Raw genomic sequence first — 20,844 nt, 5'->3', positions numbered from 1 at the left:
CTTAAAAATGACAAGAAGGAAGTTAAGTGAATATGAAAATGGAGAGCTTAGTTTCCATGGAGATTTAAAAGACAGTCAAACTGAAATGGATATTCAAATTAATATGCTAAAACATAACGTAATTTTTAATCAGTTTTAGAACCCCCAAATCACTTAATTTTGGGAAATATAAATCATTCCATGCTTTGAGCAGTGAAACACAGATTTGTCTATTAATTTTTTAGATTGGACACCAGTAAAAAAGACAACTTTTCCTTATATCATTTTGAGATAAAAAGGGCACACTCTTGACTCTCTCTGTCTTGAACCCTGGCTGGTGATCTGAAGCTAAGCAGCACAGCATTAATGACCCCAAAGCATCCGTTGTTTTTGGTGACAGGTTTGTTGAAATCTAATGAACATACCATGCAGTTCATTCATTTAAATTGTACAGTTCAGTGACTTTATTGTGTTTAAAGAGTTATACAGGCATTACCACGTTAGAACATTTTAATCACTCTCCAAAGAAGGGTGCAAGTTTTCCCTTCCTGATCTTCTCAGCCTGAGGCAACCATGACTCCACTCACTGACTGTGTAGATGTCCCTTTTCTGGACATTTCGTGTCAGTAGAATCACACAATATGGGATCCTTTGTGACTGCCTTCTTTCATTTAGTGTAATATCTTCAAGGTACATCTAACATGTGTCAGTATTTCCTTGATTTTATTGCTCAATAATATCCTATTGTATGGACATACCACATTGTATTTATCCATTCATCATCTGATGGACCTTTGGGGTTTTTCTACTTTTTGGCTAATGTCAATAATGTTACTGTGAACATTTATGTCTAAGTTTTGATGTGAATGTGTTTTTTCATTTCTTTTGGGAAAACAGTTATGAATAGAATTGCTGTATTAAACAGCAACTCTGTTTAACCTTTTGAGGACCTGCCATACTGTTTTCCAGCATGGCTGCATCATTTTATATTTTTATCCAAAGTATGTGAAACGTTCCCATTTCTATACATTCCTGTCAACACTAGTCATTACCTGTCTCTGTGAGTATAGCCATCCTAGCAAGTATGAAGTGGCATCTTGTGGTGTTTTATTTCTCTCTCTGAGGAGAGGACAATGAAGATTGAGTTCTAGATTAGTAACTACTCAAAGCTACCCATCTCTTTTAGAATTTTAGTAAATTGAGATGAGGTCAAAAGTCTGATTTTGGTAATTAAACTATTTCTAGTTATTTCTTATAGTTCAAATCATATGCCTCATTGCTTACTAGTCTTCATTGTTTTCAAACTTGAGCAGAAATTCTAAGGAGTCACAACTGCCTATGTGTAAGAAATTGTAATTGAAGGGAACCCTGAAAAAACTTCTTCCTGAATAGTCCTTAAGTCTTCCTTCTAGTTATATGCTTCTTCTCATCAACATTGTCATTAAAAATCTCACCCTTTATTATATTCCACTTTATAGGAGACCAGTTCCTACCTGCATTTAAGTTATGTTTCTTTATTTTCTCTTTTTCAAAAATCCATTTTTCTGTTTTTTTCCTAATCAGCTTTAAGTTTAGTGGCTTCAATAAACAACATTGGTTTCATTCAAAACCTACACTTAGGAAAAGGTGGCCAGGATGGCTGGCTTCTCGTCCCCTCGGCTTCAGGTGGGGCAGCTTGAGGGCTGGGGGCTGGAATCGGGTGAAGGTGTGTTCATGCCCATGTCTGATAGTTGGTGTCTGTGGTCGGCTGGACTTTGGTGAAGGCAGACAAGTGAAACACCTACCCTGAACACCTAGGCTCTCTTTGCAGCCTGGGCTTACTCGCAACATGGAGCCTGGTTCCCAGGTTGAGAGCCAGGCAGAAGCTCTGCTGCCTTGTCTAACCTCGCTTTGCAGTTCACACAGCATCACTTTCATCATCTTCTGTTCAACAGGAGCAAGTCACTTATACTTGGCCTATATTCTACCTCTCTTACAGAATAAAGTTTTTTTTAAAACTAATGGGTACATTTAAAAACTAGCACAGTTACTCACTGGCCACAATTTTTTATATTCCTTCCAATGAAAAGTACTCTCTTCCCTACCCGTTCCCTCACAAGTCTCAGTTGTTAACAGTGTCAGGTCCAGGCTCAAGTAGAGGTCTTGCCATCTTCATCAGGTACAGGTGGCACATGGGGATGAGGTTTCTGGGTGTGATTTCTAGAATGTGACCCTGTGAGCACAACCCTCTCAGTACTAAGCCTTGAGAACTAAAGGGACAAGTTATCTTCCACCCACACTCCCACCATTCTGCTGAATGACTAGACTCTCCTGTTCAGAAATGGGAAACGGGAGGCACCGTAGTCCATAGCAGCTCTGAGGTCCAGTTTGGTGCTGCCAGCTCTGTGATGAGGACTTGGTCCTGCCCATAGGAGTGCTTCTCCTTTGCTCTACCCTCTGAGCTCTGTGTGCTGTCCTTTTCATAAGAAATGACCTCTGTCTGTAGCTGAGTCATGTTTCTTAATCCACTTCCTCTTCATTGAACTTCTAAGAAAATCCTAAAGGCCTATTCTCATTTGTATGTCTTGGTCTCTGTTAGGTCAAGCATCGTTTTTTTTGCTGCCAAGGTTCTCTTTAAAGCTTTTAGTGTCCTGTGAATTGGATTGGGATTCACATTATTGGAGAGGCTACCCTCACAAATCTTTTTTGAGAGAAGCTCTGCACCTTGGGCTTCTTGTGAAGCTTTGTAGGATGATGCCTTTAAAATTCTTATGCCCTTAAGATCTTTAAAGGAATTTGAGGCACCACCTTAAGTCTTCCCATGGTCCTAATGAAGGGTTTTACAGTCTACAGGCTTCACCTTTAGTCCGTGTTTTCCTGGCAGCACCCTAGATTTGATCTTTGCCCAGTAGCTGTTTTTCTCTTTTAGCATCATGTGACCACTGGACATGTGAAGATGCTGTAAAGGAGATAACAGATATTGAACCCAAATATAATTGAGCCTGGTTCCTTTATATTTAATAGTCCCCCCCCCTTTTTTTTGATGGCTTATCCTTCTCATTGATGTTACTTTCAACTGGTTCATAGGAAGAGTCTCCTTTCCCCTGTGTTTCAGTGTCATTTTCTTCTCTTGCCTAGAAGCTGTCACCAACAGCCTCTTTAAGGGCCATCAGGATTCAGTTTACAATGTCATGAAGCCCTTTGGGTTTTCATTTCTTTCTATGAGTCCATTCAGATCTCACTTACTTCCAGGTTGAAAGACATTCTCACATCTTTTAGTTATTTTTTAATGGCATTTTTAATATCAGTATCTGTGCCAGGTATTTATTGCCAGCAAATTGTATAATAAAGCATGTCAAAGCGTAGTGGCTCAAAACAGCATTTACTTTGTTTGAAAAGTTGTGTTGGGGCAAAGCTTAGTGAGTGAGGCCAGCAAGTTTCTTTTCCAGTCAGCATCAGCTGGGATGTCATGAAGGTGGGGGCCAGAGTCATCTGAAAATTAGCTCATGCACATGTCTGGCAGTTGGAGCTGGCTTTTGGATGGGGCATTAGTTGGGAGCGGCCATTGGAGGCACTGACAAGGTGCTCAGTATGTGGTCTTGGCTTCTTCACAGCATAGTGACTGATGCTAAGGGTGGGCTTTCCCACAGAGCAAAAGTCAGTTTCCCCAGACTCTGTCCAGTAGAAATCAGTTACTGAGGCCAACACATATTTAAGGGGAGGGAATTGCAGAGAAAAGTGTCAAAGAATTTGTAGACAGTTTCAATACCACCACCTCCACTCACCTCGACTTACTGAGTAATCATTCTGTCTAAAGGAAAGTTCTTTGCAACTCGGTGTCACTGAAATTCCCGCAAATTTTGTTTGTTGTTTTGTTTGATATATTCTGTTCTGTGAAGAGTAACAAATGGTTACAAAAATGAGGCATTTTTGTTGTTGTTGTTCAGAAAAATGTATGGATCATCTCACTAAGCTATTAAGAGATGGGATTTCTTTAACCTTTTGAATTATTTTTCTTTGGAATGCAGTTCAAATTAGCAAAAACTATTTAGTTCAGAAAAAGACTTATGGGATTAGAATCCATATTTACAAGATTTATTAATGAGAGTCTTATTTTCACAATCTTCTTTTGGGAAGTGTTTATTAACTCAGCCCTAGATAACTCAATACAGTATCCCTCAAACTTCTTTAAAACATGGGGCATTAAGATGGGGGGAAGGAGTAGAGACATTCTACTAAGAGGTGACTTGTAGTCATTTTATGGAGAAAAAATAGAAAAGAGTGTAAAATCAAGTGCAAATGTTGTGTGACAAAGATGATGACAGTGAAGAATATATTTTGTGACTCTTGGTGGTTTAAATTTCTCTCTTGATTCTCTGAGTAATCCCTGGTCCTACGTTCTACCATACAGATACCATCGTATCTATTTGATCCTGGGTTTGAGTTAGGCTGTGCTCAGTCCACTTGCCTCATTACCAAACAGTATTGTTTTATTCTTGCAGATTGAGGATCTTACAGCAGAGCTGGAAACTGCATTGTCAAAATGTCTGCACCTGGATGCAAAAAATCAAGTTCTTCAAGAGGAGTTATTATCTATGAAAGGAATGTAAAAGAAATGTGAAAAACTAGAGAAGAATAAAAAGAATTTGGAGCAAGAAGTAGTGAACCTCAGAAGTTATACAGAAATGTATATTGTAGAACACAGTCAAGTAGAGCAGTATAAATGGGAGATTGAAGAAAGGGCTAAACAGGATCTCGTAGAGAAATTAAACTGAGTCAACCTATTTTTGCAGGTTAATTTGTTCATCTGTCATGTGCTTGAATTCACCTCATTGTAAATTACGTTTTGGATCTATACAGCTTATGTGTTTCCTCTACTTCCCTTTGAGCAATTGGCTTGGTAGTTTTCTGGAAGGAAGGGGACACTTGTTTCTCCCTTTAAATATTTCTGTTTCCATCACAGTTATCACCAAATTGACCTATCAGAATGATTCTCACTAGAAAATCCTTTCATTTATAAGACCAATTGGTATAAAACAATACTACTAAGAGGAAAAGAAAATAGTGTGGTTTAGAACTGGTACCATCCTCTTGAATTATTTTTAAGTTGTCTTGTTAATTTTTTAAAAAAATTTAAGTTGATCCTCTTGTTCTTTGAATTATCAGATTATATAAGCACCACTATAACAATAATTCCACTTTAATTTTATAATTCACATTTAATTCACTTCACATTGATGATAATTGTTCTAAACTTCTGCTCTTTTTTTTTTTTTTCTTTAAAATTGCTTTCTGAATCACTGACTCAAAACTAAAGGGAGCAAATATCATTTTCAGGTTAATGATTATTTTTAAAATGTTATCTTTTTAAATTGGCCTTAGATAAAAGCAGCTCTCAGGATAACTTAGAGCAGTTACAAGAGAAGAATAATGCTTCCATAAGAAGTCAGATGGAACTCAGAATTAAAGACTTGGAATCTGAACTCTCCAAGATGAAAACTTTGCAAGATTCTCATAAAGCAGAGTTGGAAAAATATAAGCAGCTCTACCTAGTAGAAGTAGAAGTTAGAAAGTCATTGGAAGGTAAACTAGACAAGTGAAAACACAGAATCACAGAAAGTAAATTTAGTTTGTTAATTTGTCTCTAAAGCCTAATTTTTATAGAGCGCAGTTCATGAGATTAGTAGAAATGGAAAGCTAACTAGATGGTCAGTGCTAGAGGGTGCCCTAAGATAAACTATTAATACTGTGTCCTTTTAAGTTTTACCACACAGAGTCGGAAACGACTGGAGTGACTTAGCAGCAGCAGCACAGTGCATAAAGGCATGTGAAATTGGGGGCAATTAACACTGGAGTGAAAGGCAGGATAATTCACAGAGTGGCTAGAAATAGTATGTCAGTATGACATACTGTCATACTGTCATAATAGTCAGTATGACCCGACTGAGCGGGGGTGTGGACGATGGAAAGGGCAGATGGCACCTCCAGTGCCTAGTCCAGGTTTTCCCACTGTCTGAAAGCAGAGCACTCCTAGGAAGCCTTTCATAAGCCAAAACAGCATACAGCAAAGAAGCAGGTACCCGAGGTCATATTCTCCTAGTTAAAGCCTAAAATGAATATGCACAAGTGAAGCACAGGTGCTCCCAGACAGGGTTCAGGGTTGTGGTGACTTGACACTGAGATGTGGGGTGTGGCTTCCAGGGAAGGAGCTCAGTGGGGCCAGTCTCCCTGCTTGGGGAGCGCGATGCCTCTCACTGTAAAATGTACACTGAACCTTTTTATATGAAATCAAAAAGTCTCTTAAAAAAAATTTTTTTTTGATTATCAAAAAAGATGCTGACGTAGGCCTTTCCTAGAAGTGAAGTAACATAAAGTGAACTTTGGAAAAGTAGGGGATACTTGTAATTGTTCCTGGGGCTGTTTTAGCTCTTTTCAATCACCCATTGACTTTCTTGTCCTCCCCTCTAGATTGTGACTCTAGATGATTCCTCAGAGGCAAAAGCTTAATTTCTCTGAGGTCATGAGTGAAATGTGTATACAAGTGTGGTGAAAGCAAATGCCTTGAAAGTGGCTTTGTGGGATGGGGTGTTTCTTCATCCCTGAACTGTTTCCTGGAGGCAGGTGTGTCCCAGAGGGCAGCAGGTGTCACTGTGTGAGGCCACCTCCCTCTCTCTCTGATGCCCTTTCTCTCCTCTCCCAACTGTGACTTGTTACTTGAGAAGCCCTAGACACATGTGTACTTCTTTAGAACAAGGTTACAGCTATCATTGTTTACAGGAGGTCTGCTCTGTGTTTTCAGTGTTCAAACAGTTTATTGGGAATTCCATTTACTATATGGCAACTTTAAAAATGCAGATCATTAAGTTGGTGTTTTTCATCTTCCTCAGGACTCATGAGAGGCTGGCAGTTATCAGCAGCAAACTTGAGGTGGAGAAAGAGCAGAACAAATCTTTACTTGGCACTCTTAGCACGAGGCCAGTCCTGGAGCCCCCTTGTGGTGGAAATTTCAGTAATCCTTTAGTGCTCAATGGAAATCTTACTCCAAGAGCAAACGTAGGGTTTTCTACCTCAATTCCACACCCTTTGAATAACAGCATGGAGACTCACTTGACCAAGGTTAGTTCTATTATCTTTTTCCACTGGGTTTCAGATTTCTGATATGAATGATCCTTGTTTTTAATTTCATGAACTTCTGAGTTGTTTATTTGACTTAATGCACACTAAGTAAAAGTCATAATTAGCTGTGCTAATAAAGGAGACAGAAATGTTATGATTTTTTTTGTCCCAGAGTTCTTGATTTTAAGAGATACTTACTACATTATTAAATTTCTTGAAAAACTGCGTTTAAATTCTACTTTAGAAATGAAATCTTATTGCCTAGTATCCAAAAGTATTCTTTCAGATATTTCACTTCCTTTCTAATTGATTTCAGTTGGCGATGGTTCATAATCATTTCCAAGCTCTGCTGTACCCAACAAAGTTTTTCTGTCTCTAAGCATAAGTGAATCACTGGCATCTAAACACTAACCACATATGGATGCTTTTTGTTTAAAGGAATCCTAGATAAATCCTTTTTATGAATTAAATAAACTTACAATACTAAACCAAAACATTAATTTCTAGTTTTAGCTTAACATTTTTTGTCATTTTCTTACATTAATGTCATTTCTTACAAAAATGACATTTTTATAAGTTTCTTTAATTGCTTTTTTACCTATAGCATTTTTATTTAAAATTTAAAAAAAATCTTGCTGAGCATTTCTAGATTTGTAGTTAATTCAAACATTTTAAACATTATAAATGAAGCTCACTTTATCTCTATCTTGACATCACCTGGATGAATTATATCTAAGATAGCAATGATGGGGAGTCTTTAAATTGCAACCAGTTTTCACTGTTGAATCATTGTGATTAAAATATCTATTTCAGTCAGTGCACACAGGTTTATAGTTTTAATGGTGTTTTCCTGATGTTTGTGATGCACGGAAAAGTAGCCCTTATTAAATGCAGTCTCAACCTGTTTTCTCATTTGACTTCTTGCCATCATAGGAGAACAATTTAGGTTTCTTTCACAGCACTGCATCTACATTGGGTCTTAGTACTTGAGAGCTATGAAACTGGAGGATGTGCTTTAGCTGTGCAGTCACAGTGGGCCTCCGAACACTTCATCCCAAGTTAGACACTTCCGCACACAGGCCTAAGAGGAGAAAGCAAATGCTTGACCCCCGTCCCAGACACAGGCTGCCTACTGCACACCCAAGTTCACGGTGCTGTGGGCACATACATCTTTTCAAAGTAGAGGAACCAAGCAAGCCCTTCTCCCAAACTCACCGGTTAGGTAAATCTCCTCACCTCTCATAAGGAGGGTAGGAGTATAAGTCCTCACCTTGAAACTTTTCTCCTTCAAGTTCCCTGTCGTGTGTTTTTTAAAAAAATTATGCTTCATAAATTAACTATATCAACTGACTGCTACCTATAGAAGTTTGACATTAATTTATTCTTGTTCTTGCCTTTAAAACAGATTTAGTTAGAAAGCTACTATGTCATGTCATGCCACAAGCATTATTGAACTATGTAATAAAGTTTTACATATTCATTTTCTCTGCATTATAGTTAAAAATATGTGTGTTTTTTCTTAATCTGAGGAAGTAGCTGGCATAGGACTCTGGACTCAGTAAGAAAGTCATTACCTTTCTTACTTCTTTTGTAGAATTACAAACTTTGCCTAAATCATGACTCTCATACCTTAAAAAAAGTTTGTTTGTATTTTTTCAAAGAAAACAACCTTTATTTAAAAAAAAAAAAAAACTTTTGTGTGGAACCATATTATATAAAACAGAGACAAGTATAAAGCCTTTTAGCCAAAGGAATGGCCAGAGGTCCTGTACTTGTGACTTCTCAGTTCCTCAACCCTGCAGTGACCCCTGTGGGACCTTTCCCTTCTATGGGACATAGTTCAGAAACTAACAGTTCTGTGTTAATCCTTCTCACTAAACACCTTTAGAATAAAAACTTGCTGGTTCATTGTTCTATTGTGTATAACTTTCTCGCCTTTCTGTGTTTTTGTTAAATGGAAAAGTTCAAAGAAAATTGCAGGTGTGTTCTCCTTAATAACATTCATCTCAAACTACTTCCTCCATTTGAACAGGATCCTCACCTAGAAATCAAAATAAAGGTCTCAGAAGTATGTATTTAGGGCAGGAGCTGTTAAGGGGAGAAGATAGTAATCTTGTGGGTCATTCCTAGGATCATGGGTCATTCTCTAATTCTTTGAAATTATGTATACTTGATAGACTGATATTTATTGTACTTTTTATCAGATTAACCTTCCATATATATGTTCTCTGTTATTTATAAGCGGAATAAGTAGGAATGCATTCTTTTATTTATGTGATTATTTTTCTACTTAAGTAATCTTCAAGTTAGGTCTAGTCTCTAAAAGTATTATTTATTTATTTTTAAATTTTATTTTATTTTTAAACTTTACAATATTGTATTGATTTTTCCAAATATCAAAATGAATCCACCACAGGTATACATGTGTTCCCCATCCTGAACCCTCCTCCCTCCCCATACCATCCCTCTGCGTCCTCCCAGTGCACCAGCCCCAAGCATCCAGTATCGTGCATCGAACCTGGACTGGCGACTCGTTCCATATATGATATTATATGTAGTTCAATGCCATTCTCCCAAATCATAAAAATATTATTTAAATGTCACATTTAGTAATCTGTATAACATTCCTATGATAATATCTCTTGCTTAACTTAAAGATAAATAATATTTGACTTATTTCAGATGTGGCAGGAGTTGGACAGGAGTATAACTAGAGAACTAAGAGAAGGTATGTTGCCAAAATGTATGAATTAAATTTAGATATTGATTTCTGAAATACACTGTAAACAATAAATGGCATCTCTTTCCATTGTTTGGATAACAGATGCTATGTTAATTTTTTTTTTATACATAGCTAATGAAAAATGTGAAAGCATGACCAGTCATAGTGAAAAATATTCTTCTTCCTCATTTATTCATCATGTTCCATAGTTTAAAAAAAAATCTCAAAAGGTCTATGTAGTTCTATTTATTTCTGGCTGTATCCTTTCTCTACTACTGCCATCCCTGTGGAACTGTCCATCTGCACCCTGACACCATTTTCAGAAAGCATGGAATTCATCAATGTCTCAAGTGTCTGGTAGTGGTTAAGGCTAGAACACCCAGACTCAAGCAGTTATGTTTGCATACCTGTCACTTGGTGGGTGACTTTATAATTTCTGTGTCATTGACTTTGTCACTAGTATATCTCTTGCCCTCAGGAAAAGCTCCAAACACCTGCATCAATTTGGGTCCTTCCAAAGTAGTTGGCCTTATCTTATCTCTTTACCACCTTATTCTGCCGCTTAGCTGTGCATCTAACCAGCCAGACTGTGTAGGATCCCACAGATTCGTTTCCTCACCTCTGGTCTTTGTATGTGCTTCTCCCCTCTGACTCTTGTACTTTTTCCTGTCATTCAGGTAGCTACTTCCATAACACCTCCACCAAAAAGGAGGCTGTCCCTTCTTAGTGTTCCTTGTTCCATATTGTATACGTGTCTTAGTATTTATGACTCTATGGAAATTGTCTGTTCATCTGTTTTTACATTTTATGGCATTATCATTTCTCAGGGTGACTGGGTCACCTTCATCTTGTAATTCCAGTGTTTGTCACAGCACCTTAGCAGATAGTTATTGAGTAAATGAATGAAGAATGAGAAAGCCAGAAGCTCTGATACTCAGCCGCATATGGGACCATGGGCTGATTATATAATTGTAATCTTGTATTTTGTTTTCTGTCATTTATAGCTATGTTTCATTTTTCAGAGCACCTAGAAATATCTTAGGCTTTTGTTTTGTTTTTTTTTAACTAATACTGAGTTAACTCAAGTATTTTAGATAAAGGACATAATCCTTTTTCTTTCCAGCTGCTGCTGAATTTGAATCTGAGTCCTATGGATTGTCTCCTCTAGGAGCTACAGATGGGTCAAATCTGTCTCAGGACCTGCTTTTGAAAACATCACAAGAATGTGTACAGATTTTGAAGAAAAAAAATATATGATCTGAAAAATAAATAGTAAAAATTTCCCCTCTTTTCTGTTTTCATGACATTTTAGTTGTTTCTCATTAAACATGATGAGAAAATCTTTATTAAAGGGAAATACTTTTGTGTGTATGGTGAAAATTTATATGGTATTTTAAAAATACTACTTTTAAGTAGTATTAATACTACTTTTAAACAGTAGTATCCAAGTACTTTTGGTACTAAGTATTTTCTCTGCAGCTAACTTAAGCAATTTAAAAACCAGCACTGTTAAGTTTTCCATATTCAAATTGAAAGTGTTAGTCACTCAGTCGTGTCTGACTCTGCGACCAATGGACTGCAGCCCGCCAGCCTCCTCTGTCCTCCACTATCTTGTGGGGTTAGCTCAAATTCATGCCCATTGAGTTGGTGATGCTATCCAACCCTCTCGTCCTCTGTTGTCCCCTTTCTCCTCCTGCCTTCCATCTTTCCCAGCATAAGAGTATTTTCTGATGAGTCAGCTCTTCACATCAAGTGGCTGAAGTATTGGAGCTTCAGCCTCAACATCAGTCCTTCCAATGAATATTCAGGATTGATTTCCTTTAGGATTGACTGGTTTAATCTCCTTGCAGTGCGAGGACTCTCGAGAGTCTACTCCCAACACCACAGTTCAAAAGCATTAATTCTTTGGCAGTCAGCCTTCTTTATTGTATAACTCTCATATCCATACATGACTACTAGAAAATAGTGTATATATGTTAACCCCAATCTCCTAATTTGTCCTTCCCCTCATGTTTCCCCTTTCATAACCATAATTTGATTTTAATATATTTTGAGTTGTTTTCTGTTGTGTAAATAAGTTTATTTTTATTAAATTCCACGTGTAAGTAATGTGATACTTGTTTTTCTCTGAGTTACCTCACTAGTATTGTAATTTTGAGATCCATCTGTGTTGCTGCAAATGCCATTATTATTTCTTTTTATGGCCGAGTAATATTCCATTTTCGTTGTGTCTGTGTGTGTGTGTGTGTGTGTGTGTATACCACATCTTCTTTATCCATTCTTCTGTTGATGGACACTTAGGTTGCTTTAATGTCTTTGCTATTGTAAATGGTTCTGCAGTGAACATTGGGGTGCATGTACCTTTTTGAATTATGGTTTTCTCCAGATATATGCCCAGGACTGAGATTGCTGAATCATATGGCAACTCTATATTTAGTTTTTATAGCAACCTTTATAGAGTTTTCTACAGTGGGTGTACCTAGTTGCATTCCATAAGTAGTGTAGAAGGATTCCCTTTCCTCTACACTCTCTCCAGCATTTATTGTTTGTATATTTTTTGATGGTGGCTATTCTGATTGGAGAAGGGAATGGAAAACCACTTCAATATTCTTGCATTGAGAACCCCATGAACAGTATGAAAAGGCAAAATGATAGGATACTGAAAGAGAAACTCCCCAGGTCAGTAGGTGCCCAATATGCTACTGGAGATCAGTGGAGAAATAACTCCAGAAAGAATGAAGGGATGGAGCCAAAGCAAAAAGAAGACCCAGCTGTGGATGTGTCTGGTGATAGAAGCAAGGTCCAATGCTGTAAAGAGCAATATTGCATAGGAACCTAGAATGTCAGGTCCATGAATCAAGGCAAATTGGAAGTGGTCAAACAAGAGATGGCAAGAGTGAATGTCGACATTCTAGGAATCAGCGAACTCAAATGGACTGGAATGGGTGAATTTAATTCAGATGATCAATTTATCTACTACTGCGGGCAGGAATCCCTCAGAAGAAATGGAGTAGCCATCATGGTCAAAAAAAGAGTCTGAAATGCAGTACTTGGATGCAATCTCATAAACGACAGAATGATCTCTGTTTGTTTCCAAGGCAAACCATTCAATATCACAGTAATCCAAGTCTATGCCCCAACCAGTAACGCTGAAGAAGCTGAAGTTGAAGCTCCTATGAAGACCTACAAGACCTTTCAGAACTAACACCCCCAAAAGATGTCCTTTTCATTATAGGGGACTGGAATGCAAAAGTAGGAAGTCAAGAAACACCTGGAGTAACAGGCAAATTTGGCCTTGGAATACAGAATGAAGCAGGGCAAAGACTAATAGAGTTTTGACAAGAAAATGCACTGGTCATAACAAACACCCTCTTCCAACAACGCAAGAGAAGACTACACATGGACATCACCAGATGGTCAACATCGAAATCAGATTGATTATGTTCCTTGCAGCCAAAGATGGAGAAGCTCTATACAGTCAGCAAAAACAAGACCAGGAGCTGACTGTGGCTCAGACCATGAACTCCTTATTGCCAAATTCAGACTTAAGTTGAAGAAAGTAGGGAAAACCACCAGACCATTCAGGTATGACCTAAATCAAATTCCTTATGATTATACAGTGGAAGTGAGAAATAGATTTAAGGGCCTAGATCTGATAGAGTGCCTGATGAACTATGGAATGAGGTTTGTGACATTGTACAGGAGGCAGGGATCAAGACCATCCCTATGGAAAAGAAATGCAAAAAAGAAAAATGGCTGTCTGGGAAGGCCTTACAAATAGCTGTGAAAAGCAAAGGAGAAAAAGAAAGATATAAACATCTGAATGCAGAGTTCCAAAGAATAGCAAGAAGAGATAAGAAAGCCTTCTTCAGCGATCAATGCAAATAAATAGAGGAAAACAACAGAATGGGAAAGACTAGGGATCTCTTCAAGAAAATCACAGATACCAAAGGAGCATTTCATGCAAAGATGGGCTCAATTAAGGACAGAAATGGTATGGACCTAACAGAAGCAGAAGATATTAAGAACAGATGGCAAGAATACACAGAAGAACTGTACAAAAAAAATCTTCACGACCAAGATAATCACGATGGTGTGATCACTCACCTAGAGCCAGACATCCTGGAATGCAAAGTCAAGTAGGCCTTAGAAAGCATCACTACAAACAAAGCTAGTGGAGGTGATAGAATTCCAGTTGAGCTCTTCCAAATCCTGAAAGATGATGCTGTGAAAGTGCTGCACTCAATATGCCAGCAAATTTGGAAAACTCAGCAGTGGCCACAGGACTGGAAAAGGTCATTTCATTCCAATCCCAAAGAAAGGCAATGCCAAAGAATGCTCAAACTACTGCACAACTGCACTCATCTCACACGCTAGTAAAGTAATGCTCAAAATTCTTCAAGCCAGCCTTCAGCAATATGTGAACCATAAACTTCCTGATATTCAAGCTGGTTTTAGAAAAGGCAGAGGAACCAGAGATCAAATTGCCAACATCTGCTCGATCATGGAAAAAGCAAGAGAGTTCCAGAAAAACATCTATTTCTGCTTTATTGACTATGCCAAAGCCTTTGACTGTGTGGATCATAATCAACTGTGGAAAATTCTTCAAGAGATGGGAATACCAGACCACCTGATCTGCCTCTTGAGAAATTTGTATGCAGGTCAGGAAGCAACAGTTAGAACTGGACATGGAACAACAGACTGGTTCCAAATAGGAAAAGGAGTACATCAAGGCTGTATATTGTCACCCTGCTTGTTTAACTTATATGCAGAGTACATCATGAGAAACGCTGGACTGGAAGAAACACAAGCTGGAATCAAGATTGCTGGGAGAAATATCAATAACCTCAGATATGCAGATGACACCACCCTTATGGCAGAAAGTGAAGAGGAACTAAAAAGCCTCTTGATGAAAGTGAAAGAGGAGAATGAAAAAGTTGGCTTAAAGCTCAACATTCAGAAAACGAAGATCATGGCATCCGGTCCCATCACTTCATGGGAAATAGATGGGGAAACAGTGGAAACCGTGTCAGACTTTATTTTTCTGGGCTCCAAAATCACTGCAGATGGTGACTGTAGCCATGAAATTAAAAGATGCTTACTCCTTGGAAGGAAAGTTATGACCAACCTAGATAGCATATTGAAAAGCAGAGACATTACTTTGCCAACAAAGGTCCGTCTAGTTAAGGCTATGGTTTTTCCTGTGGTCATGTATGGATGTGAGAATTCGACTGTGAAGAAGGCTGAGCGCCGAAGAATTGATGCTTTTGAACTGTGGCGTTGGAGAAAACTCTTGAGAGTCCCTTGGTCTGCAAGGAGATCCAACCAGTCCATTCTGAAGGAGCTCAGCCCTGGGATTTCTTTGGAAGGAATGATGCTAAAGCTGAAACTCCAGTATTTTGGCCACCTCATGCAGAGTTGACTCATTGGAAAAGGCTCTGATGCTGGAAGAGATTGAGGGCAAGAGGAGAAGGGGACGACAGAGGATGAGATGGCTGGATGGCATCACTGACTCAATGGATGTGAGTCTGGGTGATCTCCGGGAGTTGGTGACGGACAGGGAGGCCTCTCATGCTGCGATTCATGGGGTCGCAAAGAGTCGGACACGAGTGAGTGACTGATCTGATCTGATTCTGATTGGTGTGAAATGATACCTTATTATAGTATTTCTGAATTTCTATAATAAATAGTGATGTGGAGCATCCTTTCTGAGCATCCCTCATGTGCTTTTTGGTTGTCTATAGGTGTTCCTTATAGAAATGTGTATTTAGATCTTATACTCATTTTTTGATCAGGTTGGTTGTTTTTTTATATTGAGTTCTTTGAGCTGTTTGAATATGTTGGAGATTAATCCCTTGTCAATTACTACATTTGCAAATATTGTCTCCCATTCTGTGGGTTGTTGTCTGTCTTGTTTATGATTTCCTGCACTGCACAAAAACTTTTACGTTTGATTATATCCCATTTGCTTATTTCTGTTTTTATTTTCATTAAGAGGTGGATGAAAAAAGATCCTGCTGTAATTTATGTCAGAGTGTGTTCTGCCTATGTTCTCCTCTGAGTCTTACAGGACCTGTCTTATATTTAGGTGCTTAATCCATTTTGAGTTTATTTTTGTGTATGATGTTAGGGAGTGTTCTAATTTCCTTCTTATACATGTAGCTGTTGAGTTTTCTCAGCACTACTTATTGAAGGGCCTGTCTTTTGTCCTTTGTACAGTCTTGCCTCCTTTATCTTAGAATAATTGACCACAGGTATGTAGGTTTCCCTCTGGACTTTCTGTCTTGTTCTGTTGATCATTCAATATATTTCTGTTTTTGTGCTAGTACTGTGTTTTGATTACTGAAACTTGCAGAGTAGTCTGCAGTCAGGGTACCTGATTCTGTTGGCTCTTTGCTTTTCTTTCTCAAGATTGCTTTGTCTATTTGGGGTCTTTTGTTTCCATACACACTGTAAAAATTTTTTGTTCTAGTTGTGTGAAAAATGCCATTGGTAGTTTAATAGAAATTGCACTGAATCTGTAGGTTGCTTTGGATACTATAGTTATTTTGACAGTTATATAGGTATAATGTCACTTTCATTTTTGTATTTCAGTTTCCTCTCTTTCCTTCTGAGTTTAGGTAAGGGTTTATTGATATTGTTTGTTTCTTTCAGGAAATCAACTTATAGTTCTTGCATATGAGCACTGGGCTGGCACACCAGGCCTCTGTGGGCAATGTGTTTAGAGGTGTTGCTTAGCAATGATCATTCTGGGATCAAAGATCTCAAACCGTTGAGCTTCCCAGCCGGGAGGTTGTGGCGGGATGGCTCTGGCTTACCTGTAGTGCTTGTGTTGGGTTTAGGGGACTGTGACGAGCCGAGGGAGAGGTGAGGTGTATTTGGAGTCCATAGGCTCTGCAATGAAGAAGATTTTTGGCTTTGGGAGTAAGAAGGATGTGTTACCCTTTGGCTCCTCCATCAACCCAGTGAGAGACAGCAGTCATGGAATCAACTTCCAGCCCAGGTACCGCATCTGAGACAAAGTCCTCAGAAAGATCCAGAAAGCTGCCATTGTGGGCAACGTAGCCAAAGTGCAGCATTTGGAAAAAATGGCCTGAACGACAGGGACAAGATGAACAGGTAAGCGAGGTGGAAGGGCCTGGCAGACATCCCTCCAAGGCTCCTGGATACCTTCCTGGGATCCAGCACCCCGCAGACTTTATAGGCAGCAAAAAGCCTTAGCTGGTTTTGGACCCACTTATAATTCCCCTTATAGAGCTTTACTGATAGTTTTGAAGTCATTTAACTGAATGTTGGTAATCACAGAAATGTAATGAAACATGGTTAGCATCTGTTTTTCCTTTCTTCCTCCTACTTTTTATTTGCATGGGTTAGCATGATGTACTCATGAGTAAAAGCTCTCAAATTATATAGCCTTCAAGAAATCATCTGAACCTTATGGCTCTCACATTTTTTCTCATGTGATTTATGAAAACACTTCTTCATGGATCGCCTATTGTAGATCATGGCAGTGGACAGATTTCTGATGTTGTCAATATCTTATTTTTAATGTATATATTTTTTATACAGTAAGGTTATATATTACAGACAACTGCATAGTGAGCAAAATAATTCCCATGCCAAATCAATTTCTGGATTAAAAATTCTTCAGATACAATTCAATATCTATTTATATCAGTGTACACTTAGATATATGTGTTCTTTTCTGAAGGACCTTAGAAGACAGTTTTGAAGTAGGAAGCTGGCTGTGTCCTTGAATAGGAAGACATTTTCTTAGGATGTATGTTCTTTCTATATTTAAACCAAATCAACATTTGATGGTTTTAAAGATTTTGGGTTACATATGCTGTCTTTAATTGTTGTTGTGAAATTAAAAGTTTTGTATAGTAGAAGATTTGCCCTTCTAGATATCAAAATGTGCTATAAGTGCCCACAAAGTGTTCATTTACTAACAACTGAAAAGATACATAAATGAATGGAACAGAATGCCAAACACCCACATGTATGTAAAACTTTAGAACTTGAAAATGATGACATTTTCTGTTAGAAATGATAAACTGTGTGTAGATGGTGGAGAAATAAGCTGGTAAGAGAAAAGTAACTCAATTTTTATCTCACCAAAAACTTTCAGATAGAATATGGATCAAACATTTCAAATATACACAGTGAGAAAAGTACCAGAAAAAAACTCAGATTCCTATTTATACATTTTTTATCTGCTGACAAAACCTTCTGTTTTTTCTATTTCTGCTATTTCTTAACCTTAATTTTTTTTTAAATTGGAGAATAATTGCTTTACCATGTTGTGTAGTTTGCTGTTGTATAACATCATAAATCAGTTGTAAGTATACATATATCCCCTTCCTTGTGAGCCTCCCTCCCACCCCAAAGACCTTTCTAAAAATGATTTCAAAAGTAAGAATTCTGTAGTTTCCTGGATTTTGACACACACACACACACACACCAAACGAAAGAAAAAAGAAAAGAAATCTGGATGTTGATTTAACATTTTAAGAACACAAAAAATTTAAAACTCTCTGTAGATCAAGCTGTCTATAGGCAAGTCGGATTAGCAGACAGGGCTTGTCTTTTTGGCACTAATAGGAATGTGGCACAGAAAAAAAAAAATTTGTCACTTTCAATTTTTTTTTTAGAATTTTTTTTGAGGATTAATATTTTCTGACAATTTTCAGAAGTCAAGGGAGTCTAGGGAGTTCCTTGGTCATCCAGTGGTTAAGACTCACTGCTGTGGGCCCAGGGTTTGATACCTGGTGGGGGAACTAAAATCCTGCCAGGAACTGGGATGTATTGTACAACATGGGGATATAGCAAATATCATATAATAACTTTTAATGGAGTATGACCTATAAAAATTGTGAATCACTATGTTGTGTACCTGTAATATACAATAATATGAAAAACATCTATTTCTGCTTAATTGACTATGCCAAAGCCTTTGACTGTGTGGATCACAATAAACTGTGGAAAATTCTGAAAGAGATGGGAATACCAGACCACCTGATCTGCCTCTTGAGAAATTTGTATGCAGGTCAGGAAGCAACAGTTAGAACTGGGCATGGAACAACAGACTGGTTCCAAATAGGAAAAGGAGTACGTCAAGGCTGTATATTGTCACCCTGCTTATTTAACCTATATGCAGAGTACATCATGAGAAACGCTGGACTGGAAGAAACACAAGCTGAAATCAAGATTGCTGGGAGAAATATCAATCACCTCAGATATGCAGATGACACCACCCTTATGGCAGAAAGTGAAGAGGAACTCAAAAGCCTCTTGATGAAAGTGAAAGTGGAGAGTGACAAAGTTGGCTTAAAGCTCAACATTCAGAAAATGAAGATCATGGCATCCGGTCCCATCATTTCATGGGAAATAGATGGGGAAACAGTGGAAACAGTGTCAGACTTTATTTTTCTGGGCCCCCAAATCACTGCAGATGGTGACTGTAGCCATGAAATTAAAAGATGCTTACTCCTTGGAAGGAAAGTTATGACCAACCTAGATAGCATATTCAAAAGCAGAGACATTACTTTGCCAAAAAAGATTCGTCTAATCAAGGCTATGGTTTTTCCTGTGGTCATGTATGGATGTGAGAGTTGGACTATGAAGAATGCTGAGCACCGAAGAATTGATGCTTTTGAACTGTGGCGTTGGAGAAGACTCTTGAGAGTCCCTTGGTCTGCAAGGAGATCCAACCAGTCCATTCTGAAGGCATCAGCTCTGGGATTTCTTTGGAAGGAATGATGCTAAAGCTGAAACTCCAGTACTTTGGCCACCTAATGTGAAGAGTTGACTCATTGGAAAAAGAAATGAGCAAACAAAAATGCTACCAATTATAGTTGTACAGGCATCGTGAATTATAAATTTCATTCCAATGTCAGAGACGTTAAAATGTCAGAAAAGGAAGGTATTAGAATCATTGAAGCACAGTGTTGTCTCTAATCCTCAAAATGTATCTGCAAAGGAGGTATGATATCCTTTGACTTCATTGAGATGTTGTCCTTGTTAAATCAGAGAAGGCAATGGCACCCCACTCCAGTACTCTTGCCTGGAGAATCCCAGGGACAGGGCTGCTGGGCTGCCAATAAGAGTCAGACACGACTGAAGCAGCAGCAGCAGCAGCAATAAGTATGATTATATTACCTAACAGTTACTGAGCTGTTACCTGTGCCAGGAATGGTTCTAAACTCTTTGCATGGATCTCATTTAAGCATCGCAGTGCTGTCCTGTGAGAGAACTACTTCTCTCTCTCCATTTTGTTGATGAGGAAATTGAGGCACAGAGAGGCTGAGCGACAGCTAAGTGACAGAGTGAAAGTCAAATTCAAACCCAAGTTGAGCTGAATCTCAAGGTCATGGCATTCTATTCAAGTAAATTGTTCTTTCATTACTGTGTTAAGAAGAGCTAATGCTAATATATAATGTTCTTTCTCCAGAAGGAAACAAAATATTTGTTTTAGAGGGATAGGAATAGCATGCTATTGAATGTTTTCAATCACAGGAACAATTATTTGTTTTGAAACAGTAACACTACAGTTTCCTGAAAACTCCTCTTGCTTTCTTTGGACTGCCCTCCACTTGGCCTGTGCCAATGGCCATTCAGCGGTGGTCACTCTGCTCCTGGAGAGAAAATGCCTGCTTAACCTCTGTGACAATGAAAACAGGACAGCACTGATGAAGGTATGGGGCAGCAAACCGTGTCCACACGAGGTGGATGTGATTTAACTACTGAGACTAAAAGTGAATTCATCTCATTTAGATATAGCAAACTGGTGAAGCTTGTGGACTGTTTACTTTGAATTCCTAGAATTTACACTCTGTTTCTTGGCACATCACTGACAGGCCATAGAATGCCAAGAAGAGGAGTGTGCGACTCTTCTGCTGGAGCATGGTGCTGACCCAAATGTCATGGACGTCTGTGGGAACACCGCTCTCCACTACGCTGTCTTTTGCCAGAATATATCACTTGCAGCAAAGCTGCTTTCCTGCGACACCAATATAGAAGCCAGGAACAAGGTATATCTCAACTAA

General features: G+C 38.4%; 1 protein-coding gene and 1 long non-coding RNA gene across 2 annotated transcripts; both read left to right on the top strand.

Moving 5' to 3' along the window:
* The first annotated feature begins 6,878 nt into the window (after positions 1 to 6,878).
* On the top strand, positions 6,879 to 11,049 carry LOC138986986 (uncharacterized). Its single transcript, XR_011463503.1, has 3 exons — positions 6,879 to 7,074; positions 9,757 to 9,802; positions 10,920 to 11,049. It is a non-coding gene; the product is annotated as an uncharacterized lncRNA (long non-coding RNA).
* A 9,187-nt stretch (positions 11,050 to 20,236) lies between these two features.
* On the top strand, positions 20,237 to 20,844 carry LOC138986985 (putative ankyrin repeat domain-containing protein 30B-like). Its single transcript, XM_070366965.1, has 2 exons — positions 20,237 to 20,493; positions 20,656 to 20,844. The coding sequence occupies exons 1-2, from the start codon at positions 20,299 to 20,301 to the stop codon at positions 20,842 to 20,844; spliced, it is 384 nt and encodes a 127-aa protein (XP_070223066.1). The 5' UTR covers positions 20,237 to 20,298.

The sequence above is a fragment of the Bos mutus genome, unplaced genomic scaffold (genome assembly GCF_027580195.1).
Source record: "Bos mutus isolate GX-2022 unplaced genomic scaffold, NWIPB_WYAK_1.1 CTG348, whole genome shotgun sequence".
Lineage (NCBI taxonomy): Eukaryota > Metazoa > Chordata > Mammalia > Artiodactyla > Bovidae > Bos > Bos mutus.
This window is presented reverse-complemented; position numbering and strand designations above follow the sequence as displayed.